Source organism: Dreissena polymorpha, chromosome 1 (assembly GCF_020536995.1).
Source record: "Dreissena polymorpha isolate Duluth1 chromosome 1, UMN_Dpol_1.0, whole genome shotgun sequence".
Lineage (NCBI taxonomy): Eukaryota > Metazoa > Mollusca > Bivalvia > Myida > Dreissenidae > Dreissena > Dreissena polymorpha.
Window position 1 is genome coordinate 143,376,191 of NC_068355.1, and position 20,234 is coordinate 143,396,424.

The following is a 20,234-nucleotide window of genomic DNA, read 5'->3' on the forward strand; positions in this document are numbered from 1 at the left end:
GCATTCTTCGTGTAAAACATTTGTCTTCATTCAGGGACTTCCCCGTTCGATGACGTCATCACAAAATTATCCAAGTAACGAATGACGTCACCGTTTGTGTGTGTACATAGCAATTGTCAACAACCGACCGCTACTCGCACTTTTTATTAAAATGATGACAAAACAAGTAAGTGCTATTATTTATTGGACGATTGCCATTGAGGACAAACACGCGATTGGTTCGGCATGTACTCAGGTACCAAACTTTTTCAAACAACAATCTGCACAGTCAAATACTCGTTTCATAATCATTTCACATAGTGTTTTTCTTTCACTGTCTAAGCCATGCATTACATTTAAATTTAAAGGTGGTAAATCACATTTGAGTATCATTTTCAACATGACCAAACTTTATTATCTGATTTGTAGATATCCAAGGTGCCTGAACCACGTGACTTTTTCGGCTATGTGTGGGACAATCGGATGTAACAAAACGTCGCGCTTCAGGTACCCTTTGATAATGTTCATCATTATTTCAAAACCATTTTCAAAAAACAAAGACGAGTGCCCGGTCATTGTCAAAAGACACAACTTTGGTAAGTTTGCGCTAAATTAATTAAGTAATTTTTCCAAAAAGTGCAACCCGCGTGCTTGAAAAACACGAAGTGAAATGCTATGTTTGGTAATATTTGTTTATTCGATCAACAAAAACGTAGATTACAATATTGTCGAGGTTTAAAAAATAGGGCGGACATTGTAAGTCTTCATAGAGAAGCTACATACATTGTATATTTGCGCAAATGCATCTGATTCGGAGTGTGTGTATGAAAATGTAATGATGCTATGTGTGGGACAAATTTTTTTAAATGCTTTGTGTGGTATACAACTAAACTAGAAATCGAAGATTGACATTAACGTCAATTACAGTTTAAAGTCTGTCTGAATAACAAAAGTTGGTCAATAAACATTGTTGTTAGTGTTTTGCGCGCCTTAAATATGATAATCCTACGTTCATGTAACTATAAATTATCATGATTGGTCGATAACTTATATTCTATTTTTTTACTTTTAGAATGCCTTTGTTTGCGAACAGTGTGGCAGAGAGGTCAAAAACACTGTCGGGGATCTCCTAACACACAAGCCACCCACGCACGGACAGGAAAAAAGTTCCGTTGGGCAAACTTTTTCTTGTTTGTTTCTATAAAAATATTGTTACAAAATGTTGAATTTTCAGTGAATTTGTTACTGCCGACTAAGAATGCGGACTAATGCACTTGTTTTAATACACAAAAGCGTAAGGATTGTTTGTGCAAGATGTCCATGTGAATATTATTGCAACAAAACTACAAAAGTGGTAGTTGTGTGGTTTTTTAGCAGGAATGTGTAGGCATTTTTGACTGTAACGAATTTAATAAATAAGCATAAAGAGATCATAAGCATTTTTAAAACAAATAGACACTAGGATCAATGACATTTTTTCTGGAAAATCATGTATTTGTATGTAAATCCTATTGAGCTATCTGATATATCACACATGCTATTTTTTAAGTTAACAGTTTATATCAGTTGTTTTGTTCTTTTCAGGGAGATTAAATATTTTGGAAGCACCTTCAAGAGACGTACTGATATCTTGATCAATGAGAAAGTTGTCATATACAAACATGTATAGTAAAATGTTCCAAAGTTTAAATGACTGTTTGATTTATTCCAGATGGTGCAAGTATTGCAGGGAAAGAAAACAATCAAAGTAAACATTACATAAAAATTGACATTTCACAATTGACACATTATATGATTTAATGTTATTACTTGGTGCAGTGGTAACAAGATCTTGCAGCGCCCTTTCATGACCGGGGCGAATGGGTATTTTCATTAACAGTCTCAAACTATTGTCAGTTATTCACTTTCATTTGAATTTGAGTAAATTAAGTATTGATGCAATTCAATATGTTTGTTGGCATAATGACCCCCACAGTCAGACGTTTTGGCGATGAATCATTTGTTATGACTTAATTGAAGCATTCATATGTTTGAATAGCAAGATTTGCAAATTCATAAATTGACTGATTACAATTTCTTTGTGAATACTAATGTATTCTTTATGTATTTGGCGCTTTATTTCTATTGTTACATGTGCATGCTAGTTATAAAGTAATGGTATTTTAATTTGACGTGGTGTTTATTTTGATATACTGAAGAATTTCATGGAGATTATATTGGAATAGACCACAAACAAGCATTATTGGATTCGAAGATGTTCAAATGGAGATGATATTGGAATAGACCACAAACACGCATCATTGGATTTAAATTATTTGTTATGAAACACCTGTTTTTATTAACCACACATATCAGATTTTATATTCATCAATCAATTTTAGTATAAACATAGATACAAAACCGATAAATATACACACATATCAATCACACACTTTGTTTTGCTTATGCAAAAATACATGTTAATGGTATGTTTGCGTAGTTAGTTGAAATAGCTTTCCATAACATCACAGAATGAAGCGGGGTCCCTGTCTCTGTCACCGGGGTTTTGATTTTTAACTTGCCACATATCACCTTCCGTGTGGTTTGATGGTGTTCATGTAGTTCTTACACAGCTTCGAACCTTAAAAGCGTACACAGATCTGTCGACTAATCCTTTTTCAAGTCTGAAAAACAAAAGAGTAAAACCCATTTTAAAGCATGTGCTCTTATTTATTTTCTTTGTCATTCATTAAAAAATGGACCAAATTTAATAATCAGGCAGAAATATCAATCATTATATTTATTTAAAGACAATAAATAAAACAAAGAAATATTATATTTCACATAACATGTATGCTTTAATAAGAATTAAGTTCAGTTAAACATAAATTGGTTAATATTACACGATTACTTCAGTATTCAATAATGTAACATTTGGTTAATTGATATATTTTCAGGACAGACTAAAGTTTATGTTCTAGATTCTTACAAAACGGTGTTCAGATTAAATGAATGCAGAATTCTTGTATACCACACATAGCATTTAAAAAAGTATCCAACACATAGCAGTATAACATTTATATACACACTCCGAATAAGATGTATTTGCGCAAACATACAATGTAAGTAGCTTCTCTATGAAGAATTACAATGTCCGCCCTATTTTAAAAACCCTCGACAATATTATAATCAATGTTTTTGTTGATGAACAAAAAATATACCACACATAGCATTTCACATCATGTGTTTTCAAACACGCGGTTGCACTTTTTGGAAAAAAATACTTAATTAATTTTGCGCAAACTTAACAAAGTTGTGCCTTTTTACAATGACCGGGCACTCGTCTTTGTTTTGTTTTTTAAATGGTTTTGAAATAATGAAGAAATTATCAAAGGTTACCTGAAGCGACGTTTTGTTTACATCCGATTGTCCCACACATAGCCGAAAAAGTCACGTGGTTCAGGTACCGTGATATCTATTCTCTTCTATTGCAAAAAATACAAGAATTTAGCTTACTTGTTATGCCTCACAAAATGGCATGATTGCAAACAAATATTGCTACCTTTGACAATATCTCCATAGTGAGGGAGATAGTGCTCTTATGGACATCTGGGCTAACCTTTCTGGTAAAGAACTTCTAAATTAATTATTTGATAATTACTACAAATACTAATATGCAATGTTTATAGATACTATAAAATGTGATTGATTCAAGCAATCAAAAGATGTGATCAAATGTGATTAACCATATTTAAAACATAAATTCAATAAAATATAATAACTTTGAGGTGGGTGACATGACAGTCGCTACCTTTAGTACAGTGGCTGACTTGACTTCTAGTACCTTGAGTACGGTGGGTGACGTGATAGGTCGCTACCTTGAGTACGGTGGGTGACGTGACAGTCGCTAACTAAAATGACTTTAAACAGTAGTTAGGAATATACAAATTAATTTAATCCTAGTATTTTGGTACTTAAAAAATATATACTTACAAGTGTAAAATTATCAAGTGTTATATCAATGGTAGTAAATAATATGTTTTGGTGGGTGACATAATTATCGCTGACCTACCTTGCATTTAGTCCTCAATTATGGTAATTTGAAATTACTTTGACTTTAAAATGCTCACAAAGGGAAAATAAAACAAAAATGCTGCCTGGCCCTTGTGAAATCTAAGTACAGTATGCAACATGGAGAAATCATTGCTGATGCCAGTGAAAATTATAATTGAGAAGGTAGCAGCAGTTGGCTGTTCTAAATTTTTACATTGTAGGTTCTAGTTGATTGTTTAGTGTTTTAAGGAGGAAATGCCAAGGACATACATAATAGATTATTATATAGCTCCTTGGTATATACCAATCTTTGTTTGCTGCACAATTTGTTTATCACGGTTTTTCAATAAATAGGAACACCAGGGGGGGTGTACAATTGATTTTTTTAAAATATTTACGCATGCGTTTTTGATATGTTTATTGAGGAGCCATATCCATCACACACGTACATGCGAAGTTTTACATGCATATCTATTATACTTTTTTATATATGATGGTTTGTTTGTGCCCGTGTATATTATTCAACAGAGCCTACTCTAATGTCTGTTACTTTGGTTTATTGTCAAATATGCAGAATATAAACGACTGTATAATGTACAGAGGATTTTACAATAAAAGTACCTCATTCTGAAGATGCCTATCTGTTTGTAAGACCGTCAGTGAAGTGTTTCTTTTTTATCTCACGAAAATTTCAATGATCAAATGAAGAAAGAAAAATTGTGTTGTCCTCATTTTTTTAAAATATGTACTGAACACAAGTTTTGTATTTTGTATAAAACGTGTTGTGTTGATTTCGATATAATGTTAATTACAAAATATCATATTTATGACTGAGGTGAACCACTAATTACATATGTTTATTCGTTCTGTTTCCTATATAAGTGCACTTCAATAATTTAAACGACACTATAGAGTAACGGAAATTTAATAACATTGAAAAATGTATTGTGTGAAGCAAACATTAAACAATAGCCGATACAGAGCTTTCGCGCTAAACATGCAGAAATGGATGATAATGGCATTATCTAATACAAAATATTTCTTAAGTGTGACATATATTACTTGTGAAAAATAGTGTTAACTGAGCATTTAGACCACACAAACTGATTCCTTTGCAGATTTACAATATTAACATAATATAATTTAGGCACACACATAAGTGCTAGCATTCTTTATAAACCATTGCAATGAAATAAACACAATGGAAGTATAAATCCCAATCTCCCAACATGCCTGAAAACGTTATATATGTTACAAGTCACGGATATTTTATCGTCACGGACATTTCTGCGATCGCATATACCAGAAGGGGTAATCACGTGATAGTCAGATGACGACGTCCATACCGAGACAATTATTTTTCGCCGTTTTATAATACCCTTTATTACCTCTGTTTATTTTTAAATGACGCTCACTTTCCAGCCATATCAGTAAAAAGGTTGATTAGCGTATATTTCGTATTTAAATTCGCTAAATATCTCGACTTGACTCCCCGCAAATTTTCTTATGGAGGCCCTAATTAGGTCATTCCGGCTAAGAAATTTCGCACCGAGTAAAGTCGAAATGTAGAGCGAATATTACTATGAAATAGTAGCCAGTAACTTTCTTCCTAATATGGCTGGAAATGAGCGGCATAAAAAAATACAAGTAATAAAGGGTATAAAACGACGAAAAATACCTGCCTCGGCATGGACGTCGCCATCTTGTTGTCACGTGATTACCCCTCTGATATACTATTCAACTTCTTTGACTTTAGCCCATTATTGTGTGGGTATATTCATTTATACCAGTAAACCGAAAGTTTAATTTATTATAAGCACTATTGCTAATCTAATACTGTTCATAAGGTTCTGAATATTCACGCGAGTGTTGTTTTCCAATTGAAACATTCTGTTTGACTTCCCCGTAGCAATTGGTGCTGCAATAGTTTACATTTTACATATTTACATATTTGTTTTCGAAGAAAATGCATTGTTTAAAACCAACAGTATCACAGAGGTTACTTATATGTTGATGGTATAATTGGTAAATTAATATGAGAAGGCGACAGTAACGGACATTTAAATTAGATGTTTTGTTAGAATCACTTTTGCTAACTATTTGATCTGAAATGCCAAACTACGATTAATTTTTATTTTATATGAATGGGTTTATAATGTATAACAGGATAGCCCGTGTTTTTATATCGTCAATGTGTCGTTATTACCTGGCGACAGTCATTGTTCCTATTTATTAAAAACCGTGTATATTTCATGTGTTACCGCAATATTCACCTTCGATATATACTTCTCTTCAGGTATACATAATTATCGAAGTATAGGTCACTTTATGGTTAGATAATTACTTATTAAAATATTAGAGGTTATTTAGTTACAAGTACTGTTCTGTTGCTCTTATCCGCAGTTGGTATTCAAACCATATATATTTTACCAGATTTGTGCAAAATAAGGTGATTTTATCTCAACTATAACACAGTCGGCAAATTAATTAGCATCATTTTTACAAACAGAAGCTTTTGTGGGCTTTTCAAACATTAACTCATTTGAGCTTTTGAACTGACAATATACTGTTCTAAATCATAACAAAATATAAATTAAATGTAATTCTTTGTAAAATTTTCTTAAGCAAGGTATCATGCTATTATACAACATTGCAGTTTACCTACATATTTTTTAAAAGGTCAGATAGCTTAATTGGAAGAGGAACCCAGGCCAATATCATATGATCAATATCATCAGATGGCTCATGGATGGATTCGGGTTCGAATGCCGATTTACGAAATCGTAATCCTGTCGTAGCGAATTATTTTTTCCTATCGAAGTTAACACTTATGATGACAAACACACAATCCGAAATAGATCTACGTTTATGATTCGTTCGATGCTTTAAAATATTAAAAAAAACAGGGTTAAAACCACCGCGTCAAAATTGTTGTCCCTAAAATACTGAGAGAAACTAGATCTATCTATCTAGATAGTATGTTTTATCTGAGAAATGACGTCACACTAGATACGTCATACATTGCTTAATCAAGTAAATGAAATTATAAATACGGGAAGCTGGTTCGGTAATATATTTTAAAGAAGACAAAAAGGATGATATATAATATAACGATAACATTCAGTGATGCGTCCCAATAAATTTCAAAGGTCAAATATTAGAACATGTTAATCGGCGCGTAGGAATACATACTTACGGTTAGATCACGGTCACGTGATGTACTGCAGGATATCAACTAGTTTATCCGACCCTGCTTTATTTGGTCAATGTTTGCAACAGAGGCAGGAAAAATACATATTCTGGGTTATAAACTAACATTCATAACCAATTGGCACAAACTTTGTCCCTTCTATCTTTCGTATAGTAGATATAGGAGTTTCGCTGAACATCTTTGAGCCCGGTACAAATTGTAGGGGACCATGTCTACTTGGCTTGTGCTAATATATTTTATTTAGAACTTGCGCTCTGTTGGTTTTTCCGCTTTCTGAGCGCCTGCGGGACGTGTAAAAACATTGTAATGTAGACATTAATTACCGGGATCTGATTAACGTTCACATTAATTTTCAGACATTAAGTATTTCAAAACACACCTTTAAGTTAGGTCAAAGACAGGGTTGTACACTATGCAGGGAAGTTGAAGACGGTAGTCAGTTGCTCTGGTGAACTACTTTTGTCACTTAACAATTTTCAAAAGACGTGTATCTGTTTATACATGTTCCTTATTTTGTTTTGTTTTTGTAGATTTTTTTTATTATTGCTTGTTGTAAATTTTGAATGTTCAGATGTGTTACCTACTTTTTAACCAAGTTTTGAACTACTATTTTTATGTAACCACTGTTAATATTTTATGCACTTATATGTATATGTAGTTGTATCGTTTTGGATGTTACAGTTTTGATTTGAATAAAACCCTCAAAACAGACAAAAAAATAAAATAAAACATTTTCAAAAGGATTGGACAGAACTTATTATTTTTCCATGATCCTGTCACTGGTATTTATTATGAAATGGAGTCTTACAATACAAATAATGAGGAGGAAATCACAGACCAAACCGACAATAAACAAGAAGGCCAAAATGGACATATGTCGCTCACCTGTTGAACATCGCTCTTTTTGGCATCTATATTCAGATTCGACTTCCATTGTGTCTAGGTCAGCGCAAAAGTGTATGTACTTGTATCAAAATGAGCGATTTTGGCTTATTTTCTTTATTAAGTGTCACCAAGAACAGTCACGTGAAGTTTTAAAGAAAATAAATGGCATAGTGTAAGAAGTCGTTTAAAGGCATTTCTATTTTTAGCTCTGATGGCCATCTTGTTCAGTGGTGCAGAACGATTTTAGCCATTTGTTTAAAAAGGTCATCCAAGAATCATTCCTGTGCAGTTTGGTCAAGATCCAATAATTGGTTAAGAATGAGATGTCATTAAAGTGAAATATCTTTTTTAGCTCTTGTTGCTTAATTAAGCATTGGAGCGGAACTGCTATTTTAATGAGAAAAGAGGATCATCAACTGATCATTCCTGTAAAGTTTAATCCAAATCCAGTCATTGGTTTAGGATGGAATGTCGATTAAGTGCTCCTGTGACCTACTAGTATAATGCATGTTAACGGAACTAGTTATGTAACTTGGTAGAGTACCATCCGCGGATCATTCCTGTGAAGTTTGGTCAAGAGCCATGCATTGGTTAAATAGGAGAGTGTCGATTAAGTGGAAAATCATTTGTTTAGCTTATGTGACCTACTTAATCAGCGGAGCGGAACGATTTATATAACTTTTGTAGATGATTATCCACTGATCATTCCTGAAAATTTAATCAAAATCCAGTCAGCAGCTTCAGAGGACATGCTGTTTAAAGCAAATGTTGACGACGGACGGACGACGGACATCAGACCATCCTAAAAGCTCACCTTGAGCACTTCGTGCTCAGGAGAATAAAAAGCATGATTATTCTCTTAACAAAGCGCTGACCGCAGTTTTACTCCAATTTTTTGCATTGCAGCTTTCTGTTTTCATGTAATTTGTCGCTTCTCTCACAAAGACTAGCTAAAATGTAGTACGCATTGCTTGTCTGAAAACATTTCCAGGGAGGCATAATATTTGTTTACACGTGTGAATCCTCTGGTCTGGTCCAAGTTTAAGGTACAGCATGCCAACGGATTTAACCGATTTAAACCACCAATGCTTTCTGTAATATTAATTATGTTATTTTAACATTAAATTTTTTATTAAGCGTTTAGGATAGACATGTAATGTTTTAGACTTATTTCTGAACATGTATGTTAACAATATTAAAATATTGCGATATCTTACGTTTTTTGTTACCGTTTTCGTAAATGTATAACTATGAATGATGATGGATTTTTTCATAGAATAAAATTATTTGTCCAACGAAAAGAAGCCTTTAATATAGATGTGCGCTTCAAACAGCATTAAGTGAAGTATCTGAAAGCGTTCATTATTGTCGTCGGCATAATCTAAGTTAAATTCATATAAAGAAATAAATCTATAACGAAAACATTTTGGCAACATAATGTTCAGACCTGAAATAGCACATCACTATTTAAATAGTTGTACAATTAAAATCCAATATGCTTAGTTGAAATAGTTCATTGATTTTTATATTGCGTCATATTAATACTGAACTAGCTTTGCATAAACATATATCCTTTTTCTTTGACATATGTTTTCTCTTAAAACACATGTGTAAACACAGATGATGGCATTGTCAACAATCTAGTTCATGATTATTCATACTTAGTCTGATAGCTTTATTATTATTTATTTTATATAAATTTCCAAAATTAGGTTGCATTTTCCCACGTGTGAAATTTTTGTTTAGTGTGATTCATTCGGATTTAATGCAGGAAAAAGGATCATAATTTGTGTTTTTCATTTTATTATATTAAGGGCTTGTATGTGTGTTTTTCAGCATTACGGGAAATTTTAAACAAAGCGCTTAAAAAACATATTCCTGGGATTGCATAACTTTTGTTTACATGTGTATACCCTGTTATCCATTCAGGACCATGTTTTATATTCAGCACGACTATAACGTTTTCTCAATATGTGTTCGTTACATAAGAGTAAAGCTCTATTTGCTTCAGCGTTTATTTATGATATAAATAAAATGTTTTAAAGTACCCATATTTACTGACCATGTACGTTAGCACAATTCCGAAAATTGTGAATTATTTTATATATTTTATTACCGTTTTCGTGAATGTATAATTATGTACCATGATGGGTTGAAATATTTTATTTATTTTTATGTTTCGTTATATTAATACTGATATAACTTTGCATAAAAATAAGTCCTTTCTTAAAAAATTGCTTTCTCTTATAATCAATGTGTAAACACAGATGTTGGGAAAATAGCATTGGCAGCAATCTAGTTGATAAAACATTGTATAATTATATCTGATTACCCATTCTTAGACGGATAGCTTTATTATCATGTATTTTTATATACATTTTCAGAATTAGGTTACATTTGCTACAGTCTGAAACGTATGGTTGGTTTAATTCACTCAGACTTGCTGGAAGAAAAAAGTACCAATAAGAAAGTTTTGAGTTGTCATGTTATTATATTAAGGGTTTGTTGCAGCAATGTGATCAAAATTTTAGATCGTGATAATTTCTTACATGCATTTATATTGTTTTCTACTAAAACAGTATTATGTCGAAGTATATGAACGCATTCTGTTGATGGGGTCAACTTAAATATCTTCATATACAATTAACAATACATAGTTAATGTAGATTTTATGTTGTACTTTTATATAGAAAAAACGTCAACGCTTATTTTAAATTGACCTGATTCATCACCTATATTTTCTGGATAAATGTTAACTTTATAACATTGACACTCTCATTTGTACGAAAAACTGATTTTAATATCGCCATATAATTATGTAATATGCATACAGTGTACGCCTGAATACGCATCTATGGTAGTCAAATAAAACGCATGTAGAAAAATATACATTAAACCATAATAGTTTAATTATTTCGCTTGCATGGACAAACTTATTCTTTCTGTATGTGTATGTCTAGAATTAGGTGGAATTTTGATCAAAGCGCTTTTTAAAACATATTCCTGGGGTTGCATAATTTGTTTTTGCTCGCGTATACCCTGTAATCCTTTCAGGACCATGTTTAATGTTCATGCCTTTAACGTGTTTTAAATATGCGATCATTATATAAGAGTAAAACTCTATATGCTCCAGCCTTTATTTAGGATAGAAATATTATGTTTTAAAGTACATGTAGTTTCTGATCATGGGCGTTAACACAATTCAACTGTTGTGATATCTTTTACCGGTATATATTTTATAAGCGTTTTTGTAAATGTATATTTACGTACCATACTGGGTTTCAGCATAGCATACAAGTTACTTGTCCAACGAAAAGGAGCCTGTACTATGGATTTGCCCTTAAATCAGCATTTAGTCGAAGTACCTGAACGCTTTCATTTTTGTCGTCGGATAATTTAAGTTCAATTTATATAAAGAAGTAGTCTAAAACAATGATTTTGGCAACAAAATCGTTCACGCCGAGGGGCTATGTCACTTTTGAAGGGCCCAAATGGGCAAAGTCTTCAAAAAAACATGAAATTAAGAATATAATTTGAACATATAATACTGGTATAAACTGGAAATATCTCACGGGAAATGTATTTATGTATTTTGAAATAAAAATCATTTTAGAAATTTGTGTACATATTGATGTCATAACTTTGAGGTTCAATGCCACTGTAATGAAGGTAAACAAGGTGAAACTTCAGCTGCCATAGCGGCACAGCATTCCCATCATCAACCGCGCCTGGTGCTTTATTTACGGCCTATGACCAATTGCCGATCAGCACAGCATAGAACATAACAAAACAACACACATAACAAAGGCCGTTGAATAAAGCTGGTGTCACCGCATTGGAACGGTCAATGCTAAGCATTTGGGGGTTTGAACCGGTTTTAGAGCGCTCAACCTCACATTTGGCCCAGCGATATTCAAAACACACATACGTGTAAATAAACATTTACCTGATAGGATTGTAACACAAATTAAAAGGCAATAAAAGAGAACTACAAATGTTCAATTTAATTACAAATTAATTACTCTATGGTAAGAAGAAACCAGAACAACAGCGCTACAATTTTCTGAGGCACGATGCAATGAACGAACAAGTATCAATTACATCCCATCTTTTGAAAAAAAAAAGCTTTCAAGAAATAACCTCATATAGTTAATTATTCAGAGCATCGTCGCACATGGTCAGGAAGAAGATGCAATTATGGGTGTAAAGAGCCAAATTGTACACCTTGGTTGTGTATATTAATAGAACCGAAATATAAAGTAAGGAAAATAAGTATAACTTATATGATATTTACCACCTAAAAAAAATTCCTTTACAAGCAGTAAAATATGTACTGAAAAGAGAGGGGATTGTTGATAATCATATAAAACTTAAAGGCATTTAGAAAGTAAACAATGTATAATTATACAAATAAAAAATCATAAAAACAAAAACATCCAGACTGAGAAGTATATAAATGAATGCTAGCTAGTCGAAGTCAGCAACTCATTGTACATGGAAAGTTCTTTAAGTGTTTAAGTGTCCGAGTGTCGTATTTTAACACTTTTATCCGCAACAGGCCAAAGGCGCTGTCTCATATTGTTCGCTCGTATGACCCGTCATTCATTAGTTCGATTTGTACTTCGTGTTTTATTTCTTTTTAAACATTCTTATGATTTGTTTCGACCAAATTTCTCTTTTGTCGTTTTTAATATTTGGTTTATTGTACAAATATGTATCAGCATGAGGTATATGTAAAATACAAACAATTTTATTTAAAATGGGAATCAATTGTCTTGTTGACATCAACAAGCTTTATAATAATGTATTTTTGCATACATTTTAAGAATTCGGTTGCATTTTCCACAGTCTGAACTGTTATGTTTGGTTTCATTCTTTGGGACTTGCTGGAAGAAAAAATATCAATAAAAAAGTTTTGTGTTGTCATGTTATTATATTAAGGGCTTGTTGCAGAAATGTGATCACAGTATTAGAATCTGATAATTTTATTTAGGAATTTATATTGTTTTCTACTAAAAGTATGTTATTTAGGATAGAAATGTTATGTATTAAAGAACATGTAATTTCTGATAGTGGACGTTAACAAATTCAAAAGTTGTGATATCTTTTATATATTTTATTACCGTTTTTGTGAATGTATATTTACGTACCCTGCTGGGTTTCAGCATAGCATACAAGTACTTGTCCAACGAAAAGAAGGCTGCGCTATGGGTTTGCCATTAAATCAGCATTAAGTCGAAGTACCTTAAAGCTTTAATGTTTGTCGTCGGATAATTTAAGTTCAATTTATATAAAGAAATAAGTCTATAACAATGATTTTGGCAACAAAAACGTTGACGACTTTAATAGTATATCACCATTTAAACAGATGCAAAATTTAAATCCAACTGCTAAGATGAACTAGTTTTTTTGTTTCGTCATATTAATACTGAATGAACTTTGCATAAAAACCATTTTCTTTAACAAATGCTTTCTCTAATAATCACATGTGTAAACACAGATGTTGGGAAAGTAGCATTGCCAACAATCTAGTTCATAATATTATCTGATTATTCATACTTACACGGATAGCTTTATTTTTATTTATTTTATATACATTTTCAGAATAAGGTTGCATTTTCAACATTGTGAAATGTTATGGTTGGTGTTTAGTTGTGAGCTTTAGCTCACAACTAATGTAGAGAGGCAGTTTTGCAATTCAGTCTGCTTTAGCTAGGCTATGAACGATAACTGCAAGTAAGTCTGCTGTAAGCTATGCTATGAACGATAACCACTTCCTGCCTGCACTACCTGCATTGACATTATGCAGAAGACGAATGTTAGGAGCGTCTGCGCTACTACTGCAGTGTGTGTATTTAATCAATAGTGTTTAACAGCTTGTAAGACGACATTGGCAAGTCTAGTGTTTATCATTGAAATCTGTATATATTGGCTGCTTTCAGAGAAAACGGGCCTTAATGCATGTCAAATATGATTAGCCTGTACACATTGAGCCTGTGTAATTCGCACAAGCTAATCAAGGACGACACTTTCTGATTGTATGGTGTTTTTCGTTTAAAGACAGTATCTGGTACTGGGATGACAATTAATGCATATGCAAAAAGCCCTGTTTTCCCAAAATGAAGCTTAAATCATCTTTTTTATTTATGTTATAAAAAACCCATCTCAACCTGTGCTTTAAGACACACTCTTTATAAATTGAATGGGGTGTATTCATTTCAAACTTGCGATATAAAATGCTATAACATAATTTTGAAAACTGAGTTGCGTCTAAGATTATACAACAGCGAACAACTTCAGTGCCCCTAGCGCTTTGATATTCACACGGACTTGCTGGAAGAAAAGAACGTATCAATAAAAAGTTTTGTGTTGCCATGTTATTATATTAAGGGCGTGTTGCAGCCATGTGATAAAAGTTTTAGCTTCTGTTATTTTCTTTCATACATTTAGTTTGTTTTCTACCAAAACAGTATTATGTCGAAGTATATAAACGCATTCTCTTGATGGTGTCAAATTAAATATCTATATCTATATAAAATTTAATGATATACAAAATGAAGATGTTATGATGTATTTTAATACCAAAAAAAACGTTAACATATTAACGTATATTGTAAATTGACTTGACTCACTACTTATTTGTTCTGGTTAATATTAAACTTATATCATTGAAACTCTCATTTGTACGAAATAATATGATATCGCCTTATTGTTATGTAAGAATTATATGCAAACAGTGTACGCCTGAATAAACATATATGGTAGACAAATAAAAACGCATAAAGGAATATATACATTTTACCATAATAGTTGAATTATTTTGCATGCATGGACAAGCTGATAATTTCTATGCGTGTGTATTTCCATCATTACGGGGAATTTTTAAACAAAGCGTTTAAAACATATTCATGGGGTTGCATAACGTTTGTTTACACGTGTTACCACTGGAATCCATTCAGGACCATGTTTATGTTCAGCATGTCTATAACGTTTTCTAAATATATATTCGATATATAAGAGTATAACTCTAGTTGCCCGAGCGTTTATTTAGGATATAAATGTTATGTTTAAAGCACCTGTAATTACTGATCATGTGCCTTAACACAATGACGAAAATTGTAATATCTTTTATATATTTTATTACCGTTGATAATTATATACCATGATATATTTCAGCATAGCATACAGGTATTTGTCCAACGAAAAGAAGACTACAATGGGTTTGCCCTTAAATGATCATTAAGTCGAAGTACCTGAACGCTTTCATTTTTGTCGTCGGATAATTTAAGTTCATGGACAAACTGATACTTTCTATGTGTGTGAATTTTCAGCATAATGGGGAATTCCAAACTAAGCGCTTTTCTAAACATATTTCGAGAATTATATGATTGTTGTTTACACGCATATAAACTGTAATTCATTCGGGACCATGTTTTGTGTACAGCATGCCTACATAACTTTTACTACCTATGTGTTCATTGTTACGGTTAAATCTGAAGTTGCTCCTGCGTTTTATAGGATAGAAATGTTGATCTTACGTTTAAAATTGTTAAATTGTTAATACTAAATTTACGTTTTAAATTCTGAGCATGTATGTCAACAAAATTTCAGAAGTTGTGATATTTTTATACATATTTTAACCGTTTTCTTAAATGTTTAATTATGTGCCGTGTTGGATTTTAGCATAGTATACGAGTATTTGTCCAATGAAAAGGAGCCTGACTGTACTATAGGTATGCCCATATGTAAGTTTTTAGTCAAAGACCCTAAAAGCTTCCATTTATTTGACGTCTCGATAATGCAGGGTTCATTTAAATATAGAAATAAATATATAACAGCCATTTTGGCAATACAACTGAACACATATTACACGTATACACACATATGTTGCGAGAATAGCATTGTCAAAATCAAAATAAGATCTGAATTAGCCAAAAGGAGGTTCTCATAACGAAGATTAAAATATTTATAAACTTCGCTCATTCAGACATTTTTGTTCTTAATTTTCAAACGGGTTATTGACGAGAAGCATTTTTGAAGAACAGATAAAGACATGTTTTAAATTTCGCTGAAAAAATGGTAATACAAAAAAAACGAGTATGCTCTAACTTTTGTATATTTTTAAACAACTATTGACAATTATAAGACCAATTTTCGTTTTAAATGGTAAAAATAAACTTTTTAGCACAATCAATCTGTAATATGACCAACAACACAACTAAAACGACCCAAGAATTAGTTTGACTCATACTATAATTGTTGTTATATAATGTTGACGCTGTAATACAATTTTAATATTCGAATTTGAATTCAATGACTATATACCGTTAAAATTGGTAAGCACAGCAAGATCAAAATCAGCGTTAAGGTGCTGAGCTTCTTAAGTCTGTAATTGCTACCATTAACTGCGTAGCAGTTTCCGGTTTAGAAAAGAAAACTAAGTGTTTTTGGACAAGTCGAAATTTTGAAATGTATTTCTTATATATTAAACAACAAAACAACGAAATGTAAAATGTACAGACATCTGCAGCGTTCGAAACTTGTTCTTTACAGGGTCCAACCGAAAACATATATTATTGGTTTAGAAGAATAAAATCCACATATTTTAAAATGCGCCCTAAGGCTGGATTTCATAACCACATACATACTTTTTTTTAAAGAAAAATCATGAAAAATGCATGTTCTATTGTAAAACGTCTTCAAATGTATCAATATACTTGCTATATCATGCTCTACAAGCATACTAATTTTTAAAGCGGAATAGTTAACAGGTAATTAATAATTAATTAAGAGAATTAAGTCACCTTCGCCATAATGGTCGAGGTCGACTTAACTCTGCAAAATTGAATTTCGGCTTCGCCCAACGGTCGCGATAGTATTTATATATATATATATATATATATATATATATATATATATATATATATATATATATATATAAACGGCTAAAAGCGACTTATATATATATATATATATATATATATATATATATATATATATATATATATATATATATATATATATATATATATAATAAAGTCGCTTTTAGCCGTTTATAAAAAATAAAACGCTTTTATTACATTTGCCGTAGCTTTCGACCTCTCGGTCTTCTTCAGCGGCATTTATTTGTGAAGCATATCATGTTTAGCGGAAGTGACGTTATATTATTGAACGTTACATTGCGCGCCATTTTTATTAGTCCTTTGTGTTAAACTGTTTAGTCCATATGGTTTGAACGTCCTCAGTTTACGCTTCCAAAGTTGTTCAATGGTGTTCCGGTACTCGTCCGATCCATTTAATTTTTCGAGTCCCATGATCCGGAAGTCCGCGACGCTGTGGCCGTTTGAGTAAAAGTGCTCGGCAACCGGGTAATTGTGTCGAGTCCGCATCCGGGACAGGTTAAGGAGATGTCGCTGGTACAGGGTATCTTCCGTTTCCCCTACGTATACAAAGGTCTTACATCGTTCGCAGTGTACAGCGTAGACGACATTGGTGGATTTGCAGGTGACCTCGTTCCGCACATTGTAGCTTTTGCCGGTGGTGTCGCTAAACTTTTCGGCCTCCATCATGCACATACAGATTGCGCACCTCTGCGCCACCCAAGGTCCGCTCCTGTTTGGAGCCCGGAAAAACATTCGGTTGTGTTTTTTATGAACCAATATGTCTTCCAGGTTGCAGTCTCTTCTGAATGCTGCTAACGGGGGTTCCAGAAATAGGTTTTTCATTCGATCGGAAGTGTGGAGTGTGGACAGGTGTTTCCGGGGGATATGGCCGACATTTGGTAGCGCTCTGGAGAAAGTAATAACGAGCGGTACCCTAGAAGTACTTTTTGAAGACACCTTTTTACGCAGCAGATCTTCTCGCTTCTTGCTATCAACTTTCTTTAGTTCTGTCTCAACGAATCGGCCATTGTATCCTCGCTTCAGTAGTTGTTCTTTGATCTCATCTCTGTGTTTCTTGTAGTCCGTCTCTTCCGAACATATTCGTTTCAGCCTCACACCTAAGCCGTACGGAATGGCCTTCTTCGTACACTCGGTATGAGACGAGTCCTTGTGCTGGTAGAGGTGCCTAACTGTTGGTTTAGAGTATAAGTCTGAAACCAGCCTTCCTGTTCGAATTGACGTCATAGTGTCTAGGAATTCGAGCTGCTCTGTGGAGTAGCGGAGCTCGAGCTGTATTCGTGGATGGATTTTATTTGCAAACGCATGGAATGTCTTTAGTGCCTCCAAACCATGTGTCCACAAGCCCCAAACATCATCAACGAACCGGAAGTAAGCTATTGGATGTTTATTTGATTTCGAAAATAATTCTTTCTCCCAGGCCCCCATGTAGGTCGACGCGAAGTTCATACCTAAGTGCGATCCTATGGCAGTTCCTTCATTTTGCATGTAGTGGTCTCCATTGAACGAAATGGTGTTGTTATTTAGGACAGTGTCCGTCATTATGATCATGTCGTCGGTTGGTACTTCCGGTTGCATTCGCCGATTGAGAGCTTCAGTTACTGCAGCACGGGCCTCTTCTCTTGGTACGCTGGGATAAAGAGCCTTCACATCCAAACAAAATATGATGGTACCGTCTGGTAACGGCTGCTGTATCTGTGCTATTTTGTTTAGAAAGTCGGTTGTGTCTCTCACATACGACGGAAGTGACGTCACATGATCGCGCAGTTCATTCTCCACTATTTCCGCCATCTTCTCTGTCGGGTGATTACGGCCGTTTACAATAGTGCGGAGAGGCATCCTAGGTTTATGACGCTTCGGGTTGCCCTGAAGCTTACCGGAAGTTCCACCGCTGCTGGTGAGATACCTTTTAAGGTCACTGTCGATCGACCCCTTCTTGTAAAGAGTATCGGCCACTTTTTTCACTTTGTTTTCCACAATTCTTGTTTTATCATCCGCCACGTCGACGTATGTGTCACTGTCCGACAATTCACACTTCAACTTTTTGACATAGTCTTCTCTGTCCATTATCACTATCCCCGACCCCTTGTCGGCAGGCCGAATAACGATGTCGTCGTCGTGGAGTAATTCTTTGATTGCCTGTTCTTCCGATTTGTTCAGATTATATTTAAATTTTCGTTTTAATCCGCAAATGATGTCGTCTTTGACCGCTTGTATATATGTGTCCAGCCATTTGTCGCGGCCAGCCTTTGGAGTCCACGTCGAGGTCTTCTTTTCGTATTGATGCTCATCTTCCCTGGTTCTATGTTCAGCGTCTTCTGCATAGAAATATTCTCTTAAAGGTCCATTTTAAAGAAAATCCAAAGTCAATATATTAAACGCTATTTACATTGAAATATGATTAAATTATCGGGAAAATAACGTCTGCGTGTTGTGTTTAACCTGAAAAAAGATGATTTTGTTGACTTTTATAATCGTAACTCGCAAAGCGTTGATTCGCTTATCTCCCCTGTTTCCCCTGTTGTGTGACGTCAGAGCTGAACAAGCATTTTCGCGTCCGCTTAGAAGATAAGCGATAGATCAGAATTCGGGTTTTATTTTTTTCGTTTCTATTGATATTTTCGTGAAATTGTTTTCACAGTAATAGGGAAAATGGTTATCTGTGCGGCCTTTCGCTGTAAATCACGTTCTGGAAAAGATAATGTGATTCTTTTCCAGTTTCCGAACGACAAAAAACTGAAAAAGATTTCCTGTTTGAGTTGACGAGTTAATTCATAGTAGTTGTGGGAACACCATTCTGGCATCACAATAGGTTTCGCCACGTCCATGAATATATTGGTGTGTGCTCCTTAACTCCCAAACCCCAAGATGCTGGGTATTCTGGAATGGAGGGGCGAGACGGGGAATCTGGTAGCCATGGTGATGTGGAATTTGTATCCCAGACTCCGAGGAGCCGGGTTTCCTCATGTCGATTTCGGAAAGCTTTTATTAGTCGGAAGGAAGTTATGGTACCGCAACTGACCATTGCTTTTTAATTGCCCTAGATTCAATATTCACGTGTTGAGTATTTGATCAACCTGAATGCAGGTGGTTTTCCATGATGTGTCGCTCAACCAGTGCCCTCGTGTTAAAGTCATCGGTCAGCTTAGGCACCATAACTGTATTATTGTGTTGTTGAGTGACTTCTGTTCTGGAAATAAATAACAGTACATGTGCTATTTAAATTG

General features: G+C 33.8%; 1 protein-coding gene across 1 annotated transcript in view; it reads right to left on the reverse strand.

Annotated features, from left to right (window-relative positions):
* The window catches only part of LOC127855658 (uncharacterized), a 37,409-nt gene extending 17,246 nt beyond the window's left edge, over positions 1-20,163 (reverse strand). The window contains exons 1-2 of the mRNA XM_052391442.1: positions 20,085-20,163; positions 17,923-19,325 (exon numbers count right to left, since the gene is read on the reverse strand). Coding sequence (XP_052247402.1) covers positions 17,923-19,325; positions 20,085-20,163 — 1,482 coding nt within the window. The remainder of the gene's footprint in view (positions 1-17,922; positions 19,326-20,084) is intronic.
* Between the last annotated feature and the right edge of the window lie 71 nt (positions 20,164-20,234).